This window comes from Lissotriton helveticus, chromosome 6 (assembly GCF_964261635.1).
Source record: "Lissotriton helveticus chromosome 6, aLisHel1.1, whole genome shotgun sequence".
NCBI classification, from domain to species: Eukaryota; Metazoa; Chordata; class Amphibia; order Caudata; family Salamandridae; genus Lissotriton; species Lissotriton helveticus.
This window is the reverse complement of record NC_136067.1, coordinates 53563340-53587982: the sequence shown is the minus strand read 5'-3', so window position 1 is coordinate 53587982 and position 24643 is coordinate 53563340. Positions and strand designations below refer to the sequence as shown.

The 24643-nt window shown below is 48.0% G+C and overlaps 1 protein-coding gene across 7 annotated transcripts in view; it reads left to right on the top strand.

Moving 5' to 3' along the window:
* DNAH8 (dynein axonemal heavy chain 8) overlaps positions 1-24643 on the top strand; it is a 10041960-nt gene that overhangs the window by 524238 nt on the left and 9493079 nt on the right. For all 7 annotated transcript variants that reach the window (XM_078647354.1, XM_078647353.1, XM_078647356.1 and 4 more), the window contains exon 6: positions 2615-2804. In XM_078647354.1, the coding sequence (XP_078503480.1) occupies positions 2615-2804 (190 nt within the window). The remainder of the gene's footprint in view (positions 1-2614; positions 2805-24643) is intronic.

Here is a 24643-nt window from a genome sequence, read left to right as displayed (position 1 = left end):
CAATGCTGGCTTGCAAAGGACTCGCATGGATGGCGCTGAACATTCAGTGATTCTGGGCAAATCACTAAGGGCCAGATGTAGGTAATTTTATTTTACCACTTCTTAAATACCGAATCATACCGATTCGGTATTTAAGAAGTGGTAAAATAGAGGGGGGGGGAGATGTAGGTATTTCAGAATCGGTAAATACAGAATCGTTAAGATTCTCTATTTACCGATTCTGTAAATACCGATTCGGTAATGCCCATTGATTCCTATGGGCATTGAAGCCCATAGGAATCAATGGTCATTACCGAATCGGTATTTACAGATTCGGTAAATACCGATTTCAGCAAGGGTGCAGGGGGTGTCACTTTGACACCCTCTAGCACCCCAAATACAGGCATGTGTGTCACATGGCACAGGTGTGCATGCACAGATGTGCATGCACACCTGAATTCGGTATTTTACCACCCAATTGGATTGGGTGGTAAAATACCGAATTCTGAAGGCCTGTAGCACTGTAAACAGTGCTACCTACATCTGGGTTTTACCGAATCGGTAAAATTACCGATTCGGTATTTTACAGATTCGGTAAATTTACCGTTTCGGTAAATTTACCGAATCTGTAAAATATTGGCCCCTACATCTCGAAAACCAATTACCGGTCGGTAACGGCCGAAATCGGCCGTTACCGACCGGTAATTGGCGACCTACATCTGGCCCTTAATCTCCCCGTGTCTAAAATGAATGTGTCCTCATGTAATGCAAGTGGTGCTATGTAAAGCTCTCTGATACCCGATTCGGGTCAAGTTCGAGCTATATAAAACTCTGTAAAATAAAAAAAAAAAAGTGAAAATAAAAAAAGATGCCTTTCTTTATAAATAAACAAGCATTTCCGGGTTTAGGCAGCTTTACTAATATTGCTGAGGTCTCTACACGCTGACGCTTCGACCTAGCAGCTGTCTGACTTCTCCCTGCAATGGTGTCCAGCTCATGACCAAGACAAGGACTTACATTTTCCCCCAGAAGGTAACAGGGATTTGATCATCTGGTACGAGGATTCTTGGCTAGACACACACACAGTCATCCTAGACACTTTAGTTAGGGACTGCATAGTAGGAGTGCAACCAATTCTCTATATTTTATTTTATGCCTGCATCTATACATTGTATTACCACCATGGTGGAGCTTTTATTTTTTTCACGGTTCTGGTGCTCTTAGTAAATTTCATTTTCTTCTGCCTATTGATCATTGCAGCAGATATATTTTATATAAGAATCACACTGGTTCAATAAATATTGCACAATGTCCCTCTGTGTATTTTCTGGATGTTTCTCTGAGAGAACCCGAGCACGAGTGCCTGAGCAAAAGGGTACAAGGATTGTTACCACGCTTACTGGAGGTCCAGGTTTGTCGTGGTGAGTGATTGGCAGAAACCATATGGTGCCCGACTAGGTTTAGGGGAGGGAGAATGATGGCACTGTGAGCTCGCTGGTCTACAAGACAGTATATCCTGAGGAGGTGCATAGAATCAGTCTGGCACCATCCCAGCATTTATGCTGTCCACAAACCCCACTATGAGGTGGAAACTCCATGACATCTGTATGGGTGAGCGGGTGGGTGTGTGACTGGCTGTATGGGTGAGTGACTGGATGTGGAAATGCCTCTATGGGTAATTGGGTGACTGTTTGGGTTGGTGTTTGGTTAACTGAGTGTGTGAATGGGTTTATGGGTGGGTGCTTGTATGAATGTGTGAATGGGTATGTAAGTGGGTCTGTGGGTGTGTGCATGGCTATGTTGAGAGGCTGGATGGGTGAGTGAGTGGCTGGATTTGAGAATGAGTATCTGTGAGTGGCTGTATGGGTAAATGAGCAGGTGTATAAGTAGTTGTATAGATGGATGTGTGAATGGGTATGTAAGTTGTTGTATGGGTAAGTGAGTGGCTATGTTGAGCGGTTCTATAGTTGATGAGTGGGTGCGTGAGTGGCTGTATGGATGTGTGAGTGGGAGTAGTTATATGCATCTGTGAATTGGTATTTGAGTGCTTTACTGCGCCTTAATTAATTATTTAAGTTCATGAAAACGCATAAGAGTGATGAATATAAAGATGACCGAAATTCAGAAGAGCAATGCAAGTGCATATAACCATTATGCCAACTACCTAATCCTTTGCTCCCGCCCCTCCCCCCCAAAAGGCATCAACCAGGCTGCTCACTATATTTGTCTGCAAGAACAGACACCATCATGAACTGACACCATCAAGAGCTCTGAGCAGAGATAAAACAACCTCCTCTGGCATTTACTTTGACACTGTGGACTTGACTTCCTACATCTCTGGCACAAGATGAGCATCATCTCTGCTGGCCCTACTCCTGAATATTTTGTCTGGTGCTTCTGCAAACAGTCTCCTCTATAAGCGACTGGGATAAATAAGCCTTCAAGGAGATCTTTTGCAGGAGGGAGCAGCAGGCACTGTGCCACTGCCTGCAGATAAAACTGTATTAACACAATTGATCCTGTTGAGTATAATGTATGGAAACCTCAATAACTACAAAATTCCTGATTTTGTATTCTATTAATTTAGTGGCATAAATAAACGAGTTTCTAATTGGCTTTACTTTTATGTTTACAGGAAATATGTTTTTGTGTTCTGGATGCAACTGAAGGAATATTGACCGGCACCAAGAGTATGCTGGCAAATTTACTACTACCTCCTGTACTTGCAACAGAGAACTGGGGTGCTTTAAGTCAATCCAAACATTTTGACAACGAAAAAAGGAATTTTAAAGAAACCATTGCGCGATTTCTTACATTTTTAGAAGGTAAGGGCAGTACATTCATTGGCATCTAATAACAAGGATTGGCAAAATCAATGGGTCTGTCTTGAGTTTTCATTTATAAGCCCGAAACACGTGTCCAGGGATGGCGAAGATAGCGAAGATAGCAGAGAATCGAAAGAAGATGCATCGCGGAACACAAACTACACTTACCACAGTCCTTAGGGGCGATCCCGCTGGTGTGTGAGTAGTGTGCGACCCCACCCCCATTTGTTTCATTTATAAGCTGATCTGCTGGCTCTGCCAATGCTTGGAAATATGTCCAAGTTTGCTATTTTACGGATTAGCCATTTTGCAATTTGGTTATTGCTGGCAGACTTCATTAGAGGAGCCACAGGGTACTCATAGGTTACTAAACTACAACTGTGGTGGTTGGTGTTGTTTGCCTCTGGTGATCTGGGTTCCATCCTACTATGCTTCTACAAACTGGACCAAAGACCCTTTCCACATTTGACACTCAGGATAGCGAGAGTGAGAAGTCAAAAGCTCTTCAGGGAGGTAGAGTGGGAGGTAGAAACTCAAAACTCAAATTGCCGAATAATAGACAGTAATTCATTGGCCAGCGCAGTGCTTTTCTTTCAGTAAAAACACCAAAACAAGATATAACACACAAGAAATGTTAATCACCACAAGGTTGCATTGTTATGTGTTTCCTGCATGGCCCATTGTAGTTCTCCATATGTTAGCCTAATTGTGCACGTTGTAGGCCGCATTTCATTTGCACAGGTTACTATATAAACATACTTGATTTGTGCCACACTGTACTTTCACATAGAACCTGCATGTTTTCGTGTTCTGTTATTTTCTTGGGATTTAGTCTGAACACCCTAGTCAAGGTCAAACAAAAATGCCCCCTGTTATTCTCCCTGGTCAGGCACTAGCACATAACAATAACATGAGAATGCAGCTGCTGTTTAAGAGCACGTCTTGTCATATAACTGAGTACAAGAGAGGTCTGAGACAAGATCATTGCAGCAGTTGAGATGTATAGTGTCCATCTGTATATGCTTCGGTATGGATCCGCTACTAATCCCAGAGATCTTTGACATATAATCATTTAGCTTCAGTAGAAAATGAGGAGGGTTTAGGCTAATCTGTCTTATACCATGACAGGGCATTTTATATTAGATAGTTTAAATGCCATGCTAACAGTATTATTGATAATCATTTGTCTGCTAATTGTCGCACGAATACTGCATTTTAGGGCACAATTGTTTGAATAAATATTCTAAACTTCCTTCATGTCTTTTGTTTCTTTTATTCAGGATGAGCTAGAGAGTGAAAGGGTGTGTTCTTTTACGGCGATCCCTGAGAGGGTCGTGTTCTGGGGTGCCAATTCACTTGTTTCTCTGGTAAGGTCCGGAGGGCAAGTGAGGCATATAGCTGGTCAGACTCTGGCTCATAGGTACTGAGGTGGTATGGTGACTCAGTCCCTACCGCCTGATGTTCTATGGTCCCAAGCGTAGTTCTGTTCGGTAGCAGAATTCCTGCAATATGGCCCCACAAACGTTTTGGTCAGGCACTTACTTGCAGGAACCCTGAGTTGTGCTTGTGCACAGTTACCTTAGACCTTTTATCGGAGGAGCCCATGGTGTTAGGGATTTGTCCTCTGCAGATTTTAGGGCTCACCTAGTTCTATTGGTTTTTTAACCTTGAATATTAAAAGGTTTCTGCCCTGTTTGTGCTATGCTTTGAATCCATTATAAATAAATGATGTCATAGGCCATTCCTATTGTTGCTGCCTGGAGGTTACTCAGCATTTACTGAAACATGGAGTCCTGATTACGAGAGCTCCTGTGTTCCGCTTTAAAGTTTTGTATTCCTGGGTCACATTTCTGGCTGTGGATGCTAATGATAATACTTTTAATGAATATTCAACTCCTCCAGCTCCTAATGCATATTGTTCCTATTCACTTCTTGTAGTTCCTCTTACTGTCTGGGAACACCCGACTAAGTATAATAGCACCCTTCCCCAGGTGCTTGGCACTGTTCAAATGGACCCCTTATGTCATGAAGGGAAAACATGGCTGGCACTGGCGGGACATACCCCATATTCGGATATGGCTAATATAAATTTAGTGCAGACTAGTGCTTTGTACAATATTCTTGTTGTATTTTATAGACGTCTTACTCAATATATTTTACGTGCCTTACTAGCTGGCCCTGCTAGAATTGGCCTACAAGGACAGTCCCAACAACCTGTGGAGCCTGTTATTAGTCCCGTAATTGTTCATACAGTTATGGGCAAACAACCCACGAATTGTGTGGGAACATTTTTTGGATCGCCCAATAAATCGATCAACTTGAAGGTGTGTTTCCCATTACAGGACTACAAGCCAATCACATATTTTTAACTGTGCTTATCCACTAGACTGGTTCCCGCTCTAACTGAGTGCAACACCTGGGGGACGATGTTTGCCAAGGTCTACACTCTGTCATGGTGCTCCCTCAATGGCCATTCTACCGAACATCCTCAAACAAATGCAGAATCAGCATGGGGTAGGTCCTGCCCTCGATTTGGGGATGAAACTCATGGGTAATTTTCTCTTTTGTCTCCAAAATGATTCTTTCTGATGTTAAGGGTGAAGCAGCAAATTTGGATATATGCCAGTGACATTCCGCAGTGGCGGGCAGCCGACCGCGAGTTGCCTGTCATTGTTGCTAATGTATATTCGTCTTTAGGTCATAACAGTTTGGGACCAGGCCTTCTGTACCCCAACTTGACAAGCCTATCTCCGACAAGGATGCCAGACCAGCCTGTGAGTTTTCTAAAACCCCATGGGATAAATGTTAACAACAACAGAAAAGTAGACAACTTAGAGCAGAGCTTTCCAAACTGTGTATTGCAACACGGTACTGTGTCGCCTGGAAATGGTGGGCGTGTCGCAGGATGACTCCGGTACTGCAGTTGTACGCCAGACATATTTGGAGAAAGGAGACCGTTAGGCGAGCGTATGTGTACGCGGCGCGCGGCACGCGGCACGCGGCACATGCACAGTTCGGTCCGCAGAGTCATTCCTGGCAAGAGTATGAAACGGCGAGCCCGGAGAACAATCCAGTGTCTGCGGCACACCGTAAGTTCGAAGGTAGGGCATGGTGCACGCCTTTCTGCCTGATGTGCTGTTTTAATTACAAGTCTGCAGTACAGAGCCGGCTGCATTGAGAGTTCTACCCTGGATCTATGGTACGGGGCAGCTCTCTGCCGTTTACAGCCTTTCGCTGCAATCCTTGTGTCTCTCTGTCTCAACGTAGAATGTGAGGTATTTTCCGCACCCAGTAAGTAAGGCACCCCGAGGTTTCAGCTTTGATGGGATTAGGTAAATACCTGCACCCGTTCTAGCCTTCTTGCAATCTGGCCCTTAATGTTGTACCCCTTGGGAAACAGAATGGGCCTTTCGCTTCTATAGCTAGACCTGATCACCATACAAACAGCGCCACTCTTGACAGCAGTCTTACACCTCTCATCCAGCCTGTGTGCACTGAACGACGGCTGGCAGCCACCACAATGTGCTGCCCAGGTGCACGTGACATATTCACCACTCTCTTTCGAACCGGTGTGACGTGGCTGCATCAGTGTTACGTGGGTATGACATGGCTGCATCGGTATGACGTGGCTGCACACTCATTCGTTGGCTCCAGCAGCAAAGCTCTATTACTGGCAGACAAGAGCAGCGATAGGTGACAGCATTGGCGCACTGCTGTGATGTAATCCCGTGACATCATAATGCATTGCCCATGGGTGAAGGGGTGGATAGTCGCACTGTGACATCACCTCTGTTTTGGTTGGGCAGCTCCTTCTAGCTCTGCTGCCCTCTCCCTGCACTCCAGGCGCCAATGACGGGCTGTGCCGCTCCCGGACACAGCCCTGATCTTCTGACACCCAGAAAGCCAGCTGAAGGGGCCTCACTCAGGTTTGAGAGCCCCGTGGATTTGGCAGACGGCCTATGAGTGATTCACCCTCCAGCAGCCACAAGGAGGAGGCTGTTCCACCAGTGGCCTCGGGATCTGGCAGTGTCGGGCCCACCAAGAGGCTCCCAGAGGCAGCCACCCACAGAGGCTGTTCCACCAGTAGCCTCGGGATCTGGCAGTGTCGGGCCCACCAAGAGGCTCCCAGATGCAGCCACCCACCAAGCCATGGCACAGAGTTACCCCCGTCACACTCCTCACCAAGCAGCTCCTCTGGTGAACACCCACAAGCCTAGAGTGACCTCAATAGGAGCCCGTCCCTGGAGGGGGGGCCCTACCCGCCAAGAGCGAGCTTGCATCCAGCGCCTCCTCTTTGCACGAGAAAAGCATCTTCAAATGACAGAAGGAGCATTTAAGGCAGTCCTTTGCTTCTTTCAACAAAATGACCAGGTTATTTAAGGGGAGCGGACAGGGACAGAGCCAGAAGGAGGCCCAGAAAGGGGGCAGTGAGTAGGAAGAGGACAGTGGTGCAGATGAAAACTCAGGAGCCATCTCTCGTAAGGCAAGGGTCACTTGGGCTCATGTTACAGGTGACCCTCATGCAGGAATAGCCCTAATCTCCATTTCATCTCAATGTCTTCCGCTAACTGCGAATGGCTGGAGTGATAGCCTTCTGATTTAAAACAATGAGTATCATAAGTCGGCACCGGCTACCTCCGGAGATGAGGTACTGGGGCTAAGCACATGACCAACATATAACTGCATCCAAAGGACGTCCCCACTAGGTAATGCATCCACATTGCACATGCGCATCATTCTGTAATAGCATGAAGAAATGCAAGACAGTGTTCAGGCACGCACTTAGTATCTGCACCTTTCCTCCCAGATACCAAAAGAATTTACAGTGGACAGACTGAGAGAAACCTAGGTGAGGAGAAGAAAAGCTATGGCTGAGGGCTCCTTCAGGACAGCCTTATCAGAAGCATGCAAGATTTATTGTAGATTATTACCTGAGCCTATTCAAGCATAATAGGGCAGTGGGATATGATAGAAACCTCAAGGAAAACCCAACATGAGGGGTTATTTAGACAAATAGTGCCTTGCTGGAATTTAGCGTACAAATGACCCCATTAGATGGTTTTGTGTGGTGCTGATATTAGATTCTAAAACTTCGAGGTACCCAAGTCTGTCCATCTGTATCTGAGCAAGGTCCCCCCCCCCCCATAGGTTATAAACAGTCATACCTAGTGTTGTCAGATGCTGCGGTATACTTTAGTGAGATGAGTGACACCTACCAGAGAAGGTGCGTTTATGCTCACAGGGAGACTTCTCAGATGAGGGAGTGTGATGGGTTTCAGAGCTTAGCATAATCATTACCACTCTGGCCCATAACCTGTTCCTTACTTGACACTGTCCTTCCCAGAGTTCTGGTCTGCAGATACACCTGGCAGGATGCTGCTAGCTACTGGTAGAATTTGCCATCTCTATGCATTGTTCTCAGGTTCGTTTTCACAGGCAAATGTTTGTATGGAACATGGGATCTTGGGCTCAGGAGTCTCTTCCTCCGCTGTGCTTCTGTGTACCACTTCCACTTGAACCTTTTATGACCAGAAAAACCAGAGCACTCAATTGCCTAATAATAAAAAACCTAAGTAAGGACATGTGTTGAGAAGAACATTTTCTTTATTGTAGAGATATGTAGATTAAATGATTTTCAGTACATTCACGTTACACAAGATTCATGTTCTTGAGTTCTTAATATGGGATAACAGACGACATGTTTCATCACGCAGTGACTTTTTCAAGGCTATATGAACATTTGTAAACAGAATATGTATAAGGAACCAAACAATGTAACGAGAGAAGCAGAGCGAAAGAGACAGGCCCCTAGCGAGTTGCCCATATTTCACCTGAAAAGTGATCAAAAACAGTACTGGATAAAAAGTAAAGGGTTCTCCAGTAAAATGATTACTATGTTGAGACAGTGAGAGACAAGGATCGCAGCGAAAGACTGTAAACGGTAGAGAGCTTCCCCTTACCATGGGTCCAGGGTAGAACTAATGCATGTTCTTTGCATGTAGCCTCGAACGGAGTATGATTCCTTTGGCAGGGCCCTCGTTCTTCATCGAACAGATAAGCCCCTCTGCTCACAACTCGTGTAGAACGAAAGGACATGTCAGTGTGAGTCTGTGAGATTCCCGGGTGCATCCTTTTTCAATTTCGCCAGGTCTGCTGTGCACAATGCACGAGTGCAAAGAGACAGGACCATGCTCTTATTCATGTTTATAATGATATACGTTTATGTGTATGGAGATGTGAATTGCAATGTATTGTGTTCGTGAATTGGTTGACCTTTTCACGATTGCTGGCTTCACCCGTGTCCCATGATTGTTAAAATCTCTGTTTTTCGCTATTGTTAAATGGGCCATCCCTCTGCCTATAATTTCAAAGGTTGCCTCTCAGTTACTGTAGTGTTATTACTGAGGACATTTAACAAGTGCTTAAAACGATGGATGTTCCAAGTTAGTACCCTTGGTCGTTCGGTTGCCCAGCAGGATCTGACTAATCACTCATGCCACCTTCTCCCCTCGGAAAACTCAAAAAACGTTTTGCCTGCCTCTAAGGTTGGGGTGTGGGGATTTCAGTTGTTGTAAAAGTCACTGGGGATGGAGATTGGTATTATTTTACCTTGGCTACCATGCCCCCTGTGGTTAGGCTGTCCCTCCAAGAAATAGTTCAGGCCAAATGGACAACATGTTTTGGAAATGTATGTGTGTTATATTACAAATCAATTTAAAAAAAAAAAAGAAATCAATGAAAGGTTTTCGTGAGATATGTTGTGTCCCCATATATTTTGATATTTACAATTTCTATGACATATATGTATTTGTCCTTATCTCTTATATGCCGTTAATTTTACCTCAAAGTGCTGAATGGAAAACCATATGACTCGTCTTATTTTCTGTTGGCTTTTGGCGCGCTGCACTGAGTATGGCGGTCCCACCTGAGTTCAATGCGCAGAGACCGGCTGATAAGTTGCATGATTGTTTTACCACTCAAAATTCCCCCTTCCTGAATGGATTTTTGTATAACTCATATTCAGCAAGGCAGCAGGCGGACTTTGTGCATGGCTGTAAGGGTTGGTAGTGCTTGCACCCGCCCTTTTTGTGCCGTTAATCACTGGGGCAATGTGTGCATGATTATATTCTTGTTTAAGGCACAAACCTAACCTTACACCTAGTTTTGCCAGTCACTGTCTTTGTTAGAACAGATTCACATTGCTTTATTAACCTTCCTGCTTTCTCAAATTTTCTTGAAAATGCACCATTTGCCCACTATTTTTTCAAAATGTTCTCGGGGGCGAACCTCCTTTCGGTGGTTCGGGCTCGCTCGCATTCCCGTGTCGCAGAGACCGGCTGATAAATTGCATGATTGTTTTACCATTCACAATTCCCCCTTCCTTCACAGATTTTTGTATAACTTATATTCAGCAGGGCAGCAGGTGGACTTTGTGCATGGTTGAATGGGTTGGCAGTGCATGCACCTGCCCTTTTTGTACCGTAAATCACTGGGACATATGTCAGTGTATGCATGATTATATTTTTGTTTCAGGCACAAACCTAACCTTACACCCAGTTTTGCCAGTCACTGTCTTTGTTAGAACACATTCACAATTGCTATATTAACCTTCCTGCTTTCTCAAATTTGCTTGAAAATACACCATTTGCCCACGGGATCGCTATGCTCGCTCGCATCACCATGTCGCAAAATGACGAATCTCTAAAAAGTGTGTCACTACAGGAAAAGTTTGGAAAACACTGACTTAGAGGTTCTCCACACCCAAAGTCTTCTGAAGGTAGATACGATTTTCATGATCGCACTAAATTAAGACTCCAGACAGGTATCAGTAATCTGATAATGTTCTTGTTCATTTCAGGAACTGTGAGAAGTTGGCCTGATGTGCAGTGTTCACTATTCTAGTGATCACTATATATCAGTCCAAACAACCCTTATTGATGATTGGTTGTAAGTCAACCTTATAGACCAGCTATCCTAGTAGCATGGATACGAGCAGTCTAAGGCTAAGACTCTAGAGGGCGTGTTAAGCCAGCTGTTTTACCATCACATTACCCCTTGAACACCCAGTGAAAGGACACCACACAAGTGTTATGAAAATAAACAATGTATTTATTAGAATCACAACAACCCTGTACTCTTTATGAGGACAGGGTGCTAAGCACACAACAAAACTCTTATGAAAATACTTAAGTTAGCACGTTATACACAAATGCCCGAGGGGCACGAAAAACCATATACTCTAAAAGTGGAATGCGAATTACTAGCAGGTAAGTAACGATTCTCAGAGGCTTTGGGATCGCTAGGACTGGACTACTGAACCTTTAGATTACTAGCAGGAGACCTAGGGAACTCGGGTGCAGAGTGTGCACTCTCACGCGGGATGCGGGACAAAGTCTATGGAAGCTAGAATTCACAAAGTTAGTGTTCACGGGCGAACCCGACCTGGTAGGGAGAAAACGACAGTGGATCCTGACCCTTAGATAGTGAGGCTATGCTGGGGCACCGAGATGCCGAAGTTACCTAGCCCAGGGGCTGCAGCTGCATAGGTCTGAAAAGACGTCGGGAATCCTCGTGCCGGACCAGGAGCCTGGAAGAAGGAAGTTGCTGGCAGGCGACCAGTGAAGAAAAGTTCGATGGATCCAAGCCTGGATCAAGGAAGAAGAAAACCTGAAAGCAGAGGGGACCAAGTTCTTGAATCACTAGCCAGTGATTAAGTGGGCACCAGGATGGCACCGGGCGAAGTCACCGCAGTCAGGTGAGTGGGCGCTGCTGGGCTCTGCAGTCTCTCGGACCAGGAGGCGTTGTCGGCGACCAGGATGGAGGTGCGAGCTGTCCCACGAAGGTTCTTGCTGTCGACGTCGCTGGACCCAGGATTGGGCAACAAGTCTTGGCAAATGCAAGGCCCACGCGGTGGACCTAAAATGGCGTCTTAGCCGGACCAGGAGGGTCCAGGGTACTTCTCCGATGGAGGGAAGCAAGGGCCAGTCTGGAGCAACCAGACTAGCAGCAGTGTTGTCGTCGGGCGTCGTTCGGAAGGCCACAAGCCAGCGGGCTAGTAGCCAAACAACGCGGTGAGCAGCAAAAAGCAGAAGGGCCCCACGCCGATCGTGGAGATGCTGGGGGGCTGCTCTTCGGTGCTGGAGCTGCTCAGGTTGGGGGCTTCTCGGACCCCAAAGCACTCACCAGGAAATTACTCGGTGGGCTTGCTGTGCAGAAGTCGTGCAGTCTTGGCGATGGCCGGTCCCTCGAGGTCTCGTCGCACCCACGGTTCTCAGCTGTGCTGTAGAGGTGGGTAGAGGTCAGAGGTGCCAGGGAAGCCGGATCTCGTCGAGCTGGGCAGTCGGATTCCGGAGGAAGGACGTGCAGCAGACCGCAGTGTTCTTAGATGGTGCCTGCGGATGCAGGGTGACTACTCCTTAGCCACAAGGGAGAATCTTGAAGAAGAAATCGTGAAGTCCTTTCGTGGAAAGTGGTATCTTGATTCCAAAGATGATCTAATTTGGAAGGGGGCCAGTTCCTACCTTTATCCTGTAAAAAGGGGCTGGCACGCGACTAAGTCCTGCCCTAGGGGTGGAACTAGGAGGGGGGTGGTTACACCCACTTCCTTGGCGGGCTTTTCCCCAGCACAGGGTCTGGAGTGACCCTGGAACTGGTTCCAGCCAGCCTATGCACAGTGAGCACCGGGGTGCCACGTGCAGTCACCTTCCTCTGAAGCCCTGCCTACCTACAATACACAAAACCCTGTCTGGGACGGTGCTGGCACCGCCCCTGGCAGGAAACCCTTTGTCCTTATCTCCTGCTCTGGGAGGACTCCCAGCAGCAGGAGGGCAGACTTGTGTCTCGGTGGCAGCATCCATTTTGTGGAGCTGAGGCTATGTCTGACTTTAACCGGGGTTAGGGGTTACATACATGTCGTGTCCCTCTAGAAGGGTGGAATGCTAACCCCGTCGCCAGAATTGGCGAGGGGTTAGTATTCCAATTCGTATGACACCTTACTCGACATGTTTTGATAAAGCGATACCAGAGTTGGCATATAACCGCGAGGATTATAATGCACTTAAGAGTATATGGTATGCGATATCATGGAAACGGCTAAGGGATGGGTCCCGAAAGCCGCAGACAGGCTCAGCTCATGCCAGAGCACCATCTCACACGATTCCAAGCACTCTGCCTTCAGGATTGTTAAGGCCTGCCATAGGAGTGACTGATAGGAGATCTGTGTGTCCATTTTAGGGTTAGATATAGGTATACTATATCTAAAGCAAAGGGTGATTACACCACCTTGCCCCAGCTGTCAAGCAGCCAGTTGTGTCAGATTTGGATGGCCAGCCAGGGGTGGCATAATACATGCTGCAGCCCCTGGTAGGCCCTGGGTACACCTATGCCCTGGGTACCTAAGGTACACTGTACAGGGACTGATAAGGTGCCTCAGTATCCAATTTAGATATGTACCTAAGGTACATGGAATCCATTTTACAGAGAGAGCAGTAGGCCTGGGGCCCTGAATAGCAGGGTCCCAGGTCAACTAAGTCAGAAAACCAGCAAAACACCAGGCAAAAAGTTGGGGGCAACCATAGTCAGGGATCTACCTTCCTACATAACCCCCCCCAAACGAAAGGAGATAAGGCTAGCCTTGCCAGGTAAGCCTATATTGCCTGAGTGGCCATATAAGGAAGTACCAGCACTGGCATGGTTACCCCCTATCTCATGGTCCACTAAGCAATCCCTCACCCTAAGGGTGTCTGAGGGTCTCCACCATAGGGAATCTCTACCTGTGGTGTGTTTTGGCAAAGTAAAAGGCTGGTGCTGAAATGGAGTACTGAAGTGAGGCTCCACTAATTTTGGGCTCAGCTTCCTCCAATCATTTTCCACCATAGAGGCCTTTCTTTCCAAGACTGAGTTGTTTTGGGCTCTCAGGGTCAACCTCTGGCTACCTACAGCTGGAGGTTGGGTCCCTCTGTTTGGCTTACTGGAGGGACAGGTCAGGTTTGGGGCCCTCAGGTCCCAGGTTTGGCTGTGCCCAACAGTGTCCATCTGTGGGAGGTCCCTAACTAAATTTAAGGGGGATCCCTCAGGAGTTGGTTTTATTTTCACTTGGCTAGGACTACTAGCTTCAGTGCCCTTAATCTGCTGATTGGGGAATTCTTTTGGACAGGGGGCCCTTTGGGGTCCAACACTGGCCTCCCTGACCTCTACAGCCCTGGGCTGACTGAGGCAGGGTAGAGAGGGGCAGGTTACCTGCTCCAGACTGGGTCCCATCTTGGAAGGGTCCACTGACATCAGGGGTTCTGCCAGGCTAGGCGTGACTACCTCTGTGGCAGGTTCTTCACAAGGGGTCAGATCAGTTCCCTGAGGAGGCTGATCTTTTCCTAAAGTCTGGTGGGAGGGAGATTTCTCTTCCTCCTCAATGCTCTCTGTCTGAGTGGAGTGATCCATAGTTTCAGGCTTCACAACACTATCATCTGTCTGAGTTTGAGCTGTGGCCATCACAACTCTCCCAACCTTTTCAGGAGGGGGCTCAGTTTGGGTGTGGGCTGTTACCATGACAGCCTTGACAACCCGTTCTGGGAAGGAAGTTGTCTGAGATTGGGTTGTGACTGGCACAACCCTCCTGACCTGTTCAGGGAGGACATCTTGGACTGGGGCTGTGGCTATTACTGCCCCACTAACCTTACCATGGGTATTTACCATTTTAGAATGGGTTTCTTGCTCAACTTCAGCCCAGGCTGAGAGCTCTAAATCATTCCCCAGTAGGCAATCTACAGGCAAGTTTGGTGATACTGCCACTCTCTTGTGGCCAGTGACACCTCCCCAGCTGAGATTGACCACTGCCATGGGATGATCTCTCTGTACTCCATCAATATTGGTCACCTGGTATGTGGCACCAGGTAAAAGTTGCCTTGAGGGGACTAGACTCTAAGTCACCATAGTGATGCTAGCCCCTGTGTCTCTATAGGCCTCAACTTTTATACCATTGATGAGGGGCTCCTGTCTGTACTTGCCCAAAGTGTTGGGACAAGTTGTGAAGTTGGCAAACCCCATGCCAGTCTCACAGACAAGAGTATCTAAGTTTGGGGACCTGGTTAGGCCAGAGTCCCCAGGAACTCCCAAAGTAAATGCACCCAAATTCTTGGGGGCACTCCCACCACCTGGGGGATTACTACTAGTAGTAACAGGAGGTTTGGGAATGTTACTTGGGGGTATGTTTTCCTTATTGTTATTCTTTGGGCAAATGCTGTCAGTTTTTAAATGACCCACCTGTTTACAGGGATAACAATAAGGTTTCTTCTGGTTGTTGGAAGGATTCTGGGACCCACCCCCCTCAGAGGATTTTTGGGGCCCTGATGTGGTTTGATCTGGAGATTTATTCCCACCCTTCTCTTGAGGCTTGGTTGATTCCTTTTTCTGGTCACCACCTTGGTTCTTGGGCCTAATCCAGGTTCTGACCCATTTGTCTGCCCTCTTACCCAATTCTTGTGGAGAGGTCAGATCAGAGTCTACCAGGTGCTGGTGTAATAACTGGTTCTGACAATTATTTAAGACTTGCTCTCTCATAATAAGATTATACAATCCTGTGAAGTCAGTAACCTTGCTACCCAGTAGCCAGCCTTCCAAAGCCTTAGTGGCACAATCAACAAAGTCAGACCAGTCCTGAGACTGAGTTTTCTGGGTATCCCTGAACAGCAACCTGTACTGCTCAGTGGTTAAGCCAAACCCATCAACCAGTGCATTTTTCAGGACCTGGTAATTGTTAGCATCCTCAACTCTAGTAGTGAGGAGCTTATCTCTACCTTTGCCATCAAAGGAGAGCCACAGTATAGCTGCCCACTGACTCTGGGGAATGCACTGCACAGTGCAGGCCCTCTCCAGAGCAGCCATCCATTTCTGGATGTCATCCCCTTGCTTAAAGGGGGGCACTATTTTAGTCAGGTGTTTAGTATCTAAACCCTTCTCTTTTTCTCTTGGGAGATTGCTGCCACCAGTGGGAGCTAACCCACTCATCTTCTGCTCTCTAGCAAATGCAAGCTTTTCTTTGGCCAGGGCAAGTTCTTCCCTTTCAATCCTCAGTCTAGCTTGTCTCATCCTTGCTTCATGCTCTCTTCTCTGAGGGGAAGTCAATCTCCTCTCGGGAGAGTTCCTTCTCCCCTGAGAAGAGGCATTAGAGTGCAGAGATCTAATGGAGTCCCTAGAAGGAGATCTATCTCTCCTAACTCCAAGGTTAGGCCTCATTAGGGTCAGTACTGGGGGTCCCCCAGATCCTTCCCCAAGTAGGTCTAAGTTGGCCCTAGTTAGCCTTCTGACTACCTCAAGACCTTTGTCTACCTCATCCCCAGAGAGTTCCTCTTGATCCCCCTCCTCAACTGCATTGGCAGTGTTGGGGAGGTCTGGATCCCCAGAGGTTCCCTCTAAGGCTGGCATATTCTCATGTAACTGAGAAATCTTTCTGGCATCATATGTCTCTAAGAGACCTATCAGAAAGGGAATGGTGGGGTTAGACCCCTGCTTCAGTTTCCTGGAGGTACAGACTTGTCTCATCTCCTGGAAACTAAGAGCTGCATATCTGGAAGTGACCTGTGGAGGGTCAACACTTACCAGGGGAGTCTCAGTGGACTCTCCATGGTTAGACATGCTTTTCTAGTGAGGTGTAAGTGGTGCACTTACCTACACTATATGTTTGCCTACTGATCCCTTGCTAGAGTTGTAGTTTAGGGTGTGCTAGGCCCTAGGAGCTACAACAGCTGGTTCAGTAGAACTCAGAGTATTCTAAGCTAAGTTATATGTACCTTTAGTACTTATGTGATCTTTCACAAGATATTCTTAGGATATGTGTGGTAAAACAACAGCAAGCTCAAATCCCACCGCTGCCACCAATGTGAGAAGTTGGCCTGATGTGCAGTGTTCACTATTCTAGTGATCACTATATATCAGTCCAAACAACCCTTATTGATGATTGGTTGTAAGTCAACCTTATAGACCAGCTATCCTAGTAGCATGGATACGAGCAGTCTAAGGCTAAGACTCTAGAGGGCGTGTTAAGCCAGCTGTTTTACCATCACATTACCCCTTGAACACCCAGTGAAAGGACACCACACAAGTGTTATGAAAATAAACAATGTATTTATTAGAATCACAACAACCCTGTACTCTTTATGAGGACAGGGTGCTAAGCACACAACAAAACTCTTATGAAAATACTTAAGTTAGCACGTTATACACAAATGCCCGAGGGGCACGAAAAACCATATACTCTAAAAGTGGAATGCGAATTACTAGCAGGTAAGTAACGATTCTCAGAGGCTTTGGGATCGCTAGGACTGGACTACTGAACCTTTAGATTACTAGCAGGAGACCTAGGGAACTCGGGTGCAGAGTGTGCACTCTCACGCGGGATGCGGGACAAAGTCTATGGAAGCTAGAATTCACAAAGTTAGTGTTCACGGGCGAACCCGACCTGGTAGGGAGAAAACGACAGTGGATCCTGACCCTTAGATAGTGAGGCTATGCTGGGGCACCGAGATGCCGAAGTTACCTAGCCCAGGGGCTGCAGCTGCATAGGTCTGAAAAGACGTCGGGAATCCTCGTGCCGGACCAGGAGCCTGGAAGAAGGAAGTTGCTGGCAGGCGACCAGTGAAGAAAAGTTCGATGGATCCAAGCCTGGATCAAGGAAGAAGAAAACCTGAAAGCAGAGGGGACCAAGTTCTTGAATCACTAGCCAGTGATTAAGTGGGCACCAGGATGGCACCGGGCGAAGTCACCGCAGTCAGGTGAGTGGGCGCTGCTGGGCTCTGCAGTCTCTCGGACCAGGAGGCGTTGTCGGCGACCAGGATGGAGGTGCGAGCTGTCCCACGAAGGTTCTTGCTGTCGACGTCGCTGGACCCAGGATTGGGCAACAAGTCTTGGCAAATGCAAGGCCCACGCGGTGGACCTAAAATGGCGTCTTAGCCGGACCAGGAGGGTCCAGGGTACTTCTCCGATGGAGGGAAGCAAGGGCCAGTCTGGAGCAACCAGACTAGCAGCAGTGTTGTCGTCGGGCGTCGTTCGGAAGGCCACAAGCCAGCGGGCTAGTAGCCAAACAACGCGGTGAGCAGCAAAAAGCAGAAGGGCCCCACGCCGATCGTGGAGATGCTGGGGGGCTGCTCTTCGGTGCTGGAGCTGCTCAGGTTGGGGGCTTCTGGGACCCCAAAGCACTCACCAGGAAATTACTCGGTGGGCTTGCTGTGCAGAAGTCGTGCAGTCTTGGCGATGGCCGGTCCCTCGAGGTCTCGTCGCACCCACGGTTCTCAGCTGTGCTGTAGAGGTGGGTAGAGGTCAGAGGTGCCAGGGAAGCCGGATCTCGTCGAGCTGGGCAGTCGGATTCCGGAGGAAGGACGTGCAGCAGACCGCAGTGTTCTTAGATGGTGCCTGCGGATGCAGGGTGACTACTCCTTAGCCACAAGGGAGAATCTTGAAGAAGAAATCGTGAAGTCCTTTCGTGGAAAGTGGTATCTTGATTCCAAAGATGATCTAATTTGGAAGGGGGCCAGTTCCTACCTTTATCCTGTAAAAAGGGGCTGGCACGCGACTAAGTCCTGCCCTAGGGGTGGGACTAGGAGGGGGGTGGTTACACCCACTTCCTTGGCGGGCTTTTCCCCAGCACAGGGTCTGGAGTGACCCTGGAACTGGTTCCAGCCAGCCTATGCACAGTGAGCACCGGGGTGCCACGTGCAGTCACCTTCCTCTGAAGCCCTGCCTACCTACAATACACAAAACCCTGTCTGGGACGGTGCTGGCACCGCCCCTGGCAGGAAACCCTTTGTCCTTATCTCCTGCTCTGGGAGGACTCCCAGCAGCAGGAGGGCAGACTTGTGTCTCGGTGGCAGCATCCATTTTGTGGAGCTGAGGCTATGTCTGACTTTAACCGGGGTTAGGGGTTACATACATGTCGTGTCCCTCTAGAAGGGTGGAATGCTAACCCCGTCGCCAGAATTGGCGAGGGGTTAGTATTCCAATTCGTATGACACCTTACTCGACATGTTTTGATAAAGCGATACCAGAGTTGGCATATAACCGCGAGGATTATAATGCACTTAAGAGTATATGGTATGCGATATCATGGAAACGGCTAAGGGATGGGTCCCGAAAGCCGCAGACAGGCTCAGCTCATGCCAGAGCACCATCTCACACGATTCCAAGCACTCTGCCTTCAGGATTGTTAAGGCCTGCCATAGGAGTGACTGATAGGAGATCTGTGTGTCCATTTTAGGGTTAGATATAGGTATACTATATCTAAAGCAAAGGGTGATTACACCACCTTGCCCCAGCTGTCAAGCAGCCAGTTGTGTCAGATTTGGATGGCCAGCCAGGGGTGGCATAATACATGCTGCAGCCCCTGGTAGGCCCTGGGTACACCTATGCCCTGGGTACCTAAGGTACACTGTACAGGGACTGATAAGGTGCCTCAGTATCCAATTTAGATATGTACCTAAGGTACATGGAATCCATTTTACAGAGAGAGCAGTAGGCCTGGGGCCCTGAATAGCAGGGTCCCAGGTCAACTAAGTCAGAAAACCAGCAAAACACCAGGCAAAAAGTTGGGGGCAACCATAGTCAGGGATCTACCTTCCTACAGGAACCGTCTGATCAACCATACGACAGAGGAGGGCAATCTGACTGCAGACAGGAAGAGTACATAAAACCAAAAAGTGAGACAGAATGCTCTTATGACATGAAGATAAAGAAGGAGGACCGGCCTCCTACATACAAACCCCTTTTTCAGAAAAAGAAGGTTGCAGCTTCAACTACTAATTATCCAGTATTAGGGTATCTTTCATAGATTCACATGCCTGAATCATTCCCCGTCGTAGGAATGGGAGTTCCCGGTACATAAATAAAGTAATGTCTCATAGACATATATATATATAGTAATAGGCCAAGGGCCTTGCATTAGTAACATATCCACGTCCTTTTGTAAAAAGGACCAAACTTTGGAGAAGAGCCAATCAGTTATCACCACCCTCTGGAACCTTCCTGGAAGGGACTCTAGTCCCTCAGATTTTCTACCGCACGTCCTGCTAAGGGAGTCTCCACTGAGCTCTGCTCAGCTTTCCTTGGTTACTGGATTTCCACTGCTCTTTTCTTCAAAATTCCTTCATCTGTGTGGAGTTCTCAGTTTCTTCATGGCAGATACTCCTAAGAAAGGCCTTTTTAGGACCTGCGCTTCCTGTGGCAAAAAGAGACTTCATGTGGATATCAACACAAGGACTGTCTCTATTGCCTTTACCCAGATCACTCTTCAAAGGACTGTAAGGTATGTTGTACCTTTTCTTCAAAAACCCTCAAAGACAGGGAGGGACGCCTCTTAATTTGGCTGTAGAGGCTTAAAGATAAAGACCAAGCTGTGTCTTCTGAGAAGAGTGAATGTTGCTCCAAGTCTTCACATTCCTCTCAGAAAAGACCAAGAGTGGCCTCTCCAGGTCCTTCATCACAGCCACCTCAAAAGAAGACTCACAAAAAGTCTTCAGAGGCACATTCTAAGGCTCTGCCGGCAAATGCTTCTCCTTAGGAGGCTATTCACACCTTCAAGAAGCCTGTTTCCACCTCATCGATGGCGATGACGTCCTCGTCGTTGGTGGCTTCAACCACGAGGAAGTCTCCATCTACATCTTTGACTGTAACCTCGCCGACGACTACAGTATCAACTTCTGTAGCGTCTTCGACCTTATCCACGTCAACGACGATGAACGGCTGGTAGGTCTATCTCGTCGATGATCAAAATAAAGAAATCATTGTCGACGATGAAGCCATCGTCGACACTTAAGATCGCCGACAAGCGTGTCCATGCCTACGTCGACAAAGACTATTCCGTCAACATCTACCCCGTCGTCGACTAGGACACCGTTGACGAGGACACCGTCGACGACGCCAACACCGTCGATGATAGATCCGTCGACGGGAGCTCTGTCGACGTTACCACCGGAGGTGCCCGTCGAAGTTTCGCCGTCGACAACTATTCCGTCGACGGGCTCATCGACGACAACAGAACTCAAACTACATAGTGCACATGTCCACCTTAAGATTACGAAGCGCACACTGACACCGGCCTTGACTTCTCCTAGTAGGGACAGCCGTTGCCACCTACCCACCTCCTGGAGGAGGAAGATTCTGACAATGGCTGTATGTTCAGAACTGCAACAAGCCCAGAGAGCGGCACAGCATTTCCAAATACCTATGCCTTCCCACCAACGAGATTGCTTCCTTTATGACTTTAAAGAACCTTTAAAAAAATCTGTCAGGTCTAAACCTATTATTGACTACATATTGGACCAAGGTGTAAAGATTATGCACAACCCTTCTTCTCTACCCCCGGTGCTAGCTAGGCTGGACAAGAAATACAGGGCTCCGGACACCGCTCCAGCATGCCTGTCCGGACACCCCAAACCTGACTCGTTCATCACACAGGCCACTCAGCGGAAATCTAAAAATCCTTCTGCACCGCTGACCGCTCCTCCAGATATGGAAGGTAGACGGCTTGATAATATTGTGAAACGTTTTTCGGCCATGTCAGCTTTAACAGTGTGTGCTTCCAACTCCTTGGCGCTGTTTGGATGTTATAATAGACAGATGTGGGCAGACATTGCCCCATATCTTGGGGCCTTGCCGGACGAGTCAAAGGAAGTACTAAAAGATCTTGCTGGAGGGCGAACGTTCGGCGTTTGAGATCATCGATTGTGCGATAGATATCGCCTCTACTGGTTTTCGCCAACTGGCCAGTGCTGCGGTACTACGACGCCAAGGGTGGCTAAAGGCGACGGTATTCCGACCAGAAGTACACACTAAAGTGCTTGATATGCCCTACGACGGTCAGCTTCTCTTCGGCATCACATCGATGACGCTCTTCAGGGCATAAAAAGGATACCGATACGGCTAGAGCTTTGGGTACCCTTCAATTAAAAAACCCTCCTTTTCGTGGCTCAAGAGGAAGGGGACAGTCTTCTACGAGAGGAGACTACTAGCACTAACGTTCTTCCTACTCTTCCAGTCAACAATCGCACACAGTACTAGCAGTGTCAACAGCAACAACAGTTGTCTTACACTAAGTCCTCCTTTCGAGGAAAAGGTGGTCGACAGAAAGATGACTTTTCACTGCCACCGGTCTCCACTTCCTTTCCACCCTCCTGAGTTGGAGGAAGAATTTCTCATTTCTTGCACAGTTGGAAAAAGATAACAACAGACCGCAGGGTCCTCCAGCTGGTTTAATTTGGACACTCGCTGGAGTTAATAAAAATTCCTCTTCAAACCCCTTCCCGACCTATGCTTCTCAAGAACTTACGTCTTCTACTCTTGGAGCTTTCACTGATGCTCCAGAGCGGAGCTATAGAAAGAGTTCCTCCTGGTCAACGTGGGAAGGGGTTTTACTCCCGTTGTTTCCTGGTGCGGAAAAAAGAGAAGAAATGGAGACCAATACTAGACTTGAGAAGTCTCAACAATTTTTTTAAGAATCAGTCGTTTCGCATGGTGTCCATTCAAGAGGTTCTGCAACTTCTCAACGCAAACGACTACATGGTGTCCTTAGATCTTCAGGACGTCTATTTTCACGTCCCTATCCACCGGAATCACAAGACGTTCCTGAGGTTTGCTGTGGCGTGCAGGCACTACCAATTTTGGGTCCTGCTTTTCGGACTCAAATTGACGCCACACATTTTTACAAAATGCCTGTCTCCGGTGGCCGCATATCTCAGACAACAACACCATCAAGTCTTTCCGTATCTAGACGACTGGCTCGTCAAAGCACCCTCTCTAGAAGGTGCGACCAGGTCTTCCAACGCCTGTTTCAGCTTTTCTACCGCTTGGGACTTACTCTCAATCAGGACAACTCCGCCCTCCAACCTTCCCAGCGTATAACTTTCCTGGGTGCTATTCTCGACACAACTCAGAAGAAGGCCTTTCCCTCACAAGAGCGGCGAGACAGGCTTGTTTCCATGGCAAATCGCATAAGATCCAAAAAGTCTCACAGTGCCCCTCTTTAAATCCATTCTCGGGATGATGTCTTCCTGCATTCTACTGGTTCCGCACTGTCGCCTCCACGTGCGCCCTCTTCAAGAGGCACTGTCAGCTCAATGGGTCCAATGTACAGGGTCATTCGACGATGTCATCAGAGTAACCTCTCACATGGTCAAGGCTCTAAGGTGGTGGATTGGCCCTCAAAACCTTTCGCAAGGCTTGCCTTTCTTGCTTCCAGCTTCTCCGCATACCATCACAACAGATGCGTCCCTGGAAGGTTGGGGAGCTTTCCTCCAGGAACTCCGGATCAGCGAAAAGTTGTCCCCTTCCGAGCGGAAGCTTCACATAAATTTCCTTGAGCTGCGAGCTGTCTACCTAGCTCTAGTGCTTGTGCGGACGGACAATACCCCGACAATGCACTATCTAAACAAACAGGAAGGAACTTGTTCTCTGACACTCTCTCACGAATCACAAAAAATCTGGAATTGGTTGCTTCATCACAGCATTTCCCTTTTGGCAGAGTACGTCCCAGGAACAGACAATGTTCTCGCAGACTCACTAAGCAGACAACAGACAATGTGCCACAAATGGGAGTTGAATCAACAGACTCTCAACCGCATTTTCTCCGAATGGACCTATTCACTACCAAGCAGAACGCCAAATGCCAAAACTTCGCTAGCTGGTGTGAGAAGTTGGCCTGATATATGATGTTCACTAGTTCTAGTGATCACCTTGTATCAGTCCAAACAACCCTTATGGTGATTGGTTGTAAGTCAACCTTATAGACCAGCTATCCTAATGGTAGCATGGACAAAGCAGTCTTAGGCTAAACTCTATTGGCATGTGAAGCCAGCTGTTTTACCACAATATAACCCCTTGAATACCAGATGAAAGGACACCACACAGGTTGTTATGCAGACAACGCGTCAAGCAGCAAACAAGCAGAAGGGCCCCACGCAGATCTTGTGAATGCTGGAGGGCTGGTCTTCGGTGCAGGAGCTGCTCGGGGCTGGGGCTTCTCAGTCCCCAAAGCACTTGGTCGAGTTTACCTCGGGAGTCGTGCTGAAAGCGAAGTGCAGTTTCTTTCAAGATGGCCGGTCCCACGTGTCTCGTCGCACCCACGGATCTCAGCTGTGCTGCAGATGTAGGTAGAGGTCGGAGAGGTCTGGGAATCCGGGTCTCGTCGGGCTCTGAAGTCTGGATCCTCGAGGGAAGACGACAAAGGGAAGCCGCTGGAGGCTTGATGGTGCCTGCTTGTGCAGGGTGGACACTCCTTGCCCACAAGGGAGATTTCTTCAGTCTTCTGTGTAGAAAGTTGAAGTCCAGAGTTTCTTCTTGTAGAGTTTCAGTTCAGGATTAATCTAATTTAGAATGGGACCAGCTCCTACCTTTATTCTCCTAAAGGGGGCTGCACTACTGACTAGGTCCATCCCCTGGGTGGGAACAGGAAGGGGGTGGCTACACCCCCTATCCTTTGTCCGGTTTCGCGCCAGAGCTGGGGCAGGGATGCCCCAGCAACTGGTTTGAAACGGTGTATGCACAGGACACCTTGTGTGCCCCGGGCATGTCTCATTCCTTTCAGGCCTGCCCTACCCAATACACAAAATCCTGTCTGGGGTGGTGCTAGCACCTCCCAAGGCTGGAAACCCTTTGTCCAAGCCTCCCTTGCTGGAAGGACTCCCAGCAGCAGGAGGTCAGACTTGTGTCTGTGGTGGTGGCATCCATTTTGTGATGCCAAGGCTCGAGTTAACTTTAACCGGGGTTCTCAGTTACATACATGTCGTTTCCCTCTAGAAGGGTGGAATGCTACCCCCGTCGCCAGAATTGGCGAGGGGGTAGTATTCCAATTCGTATGACAC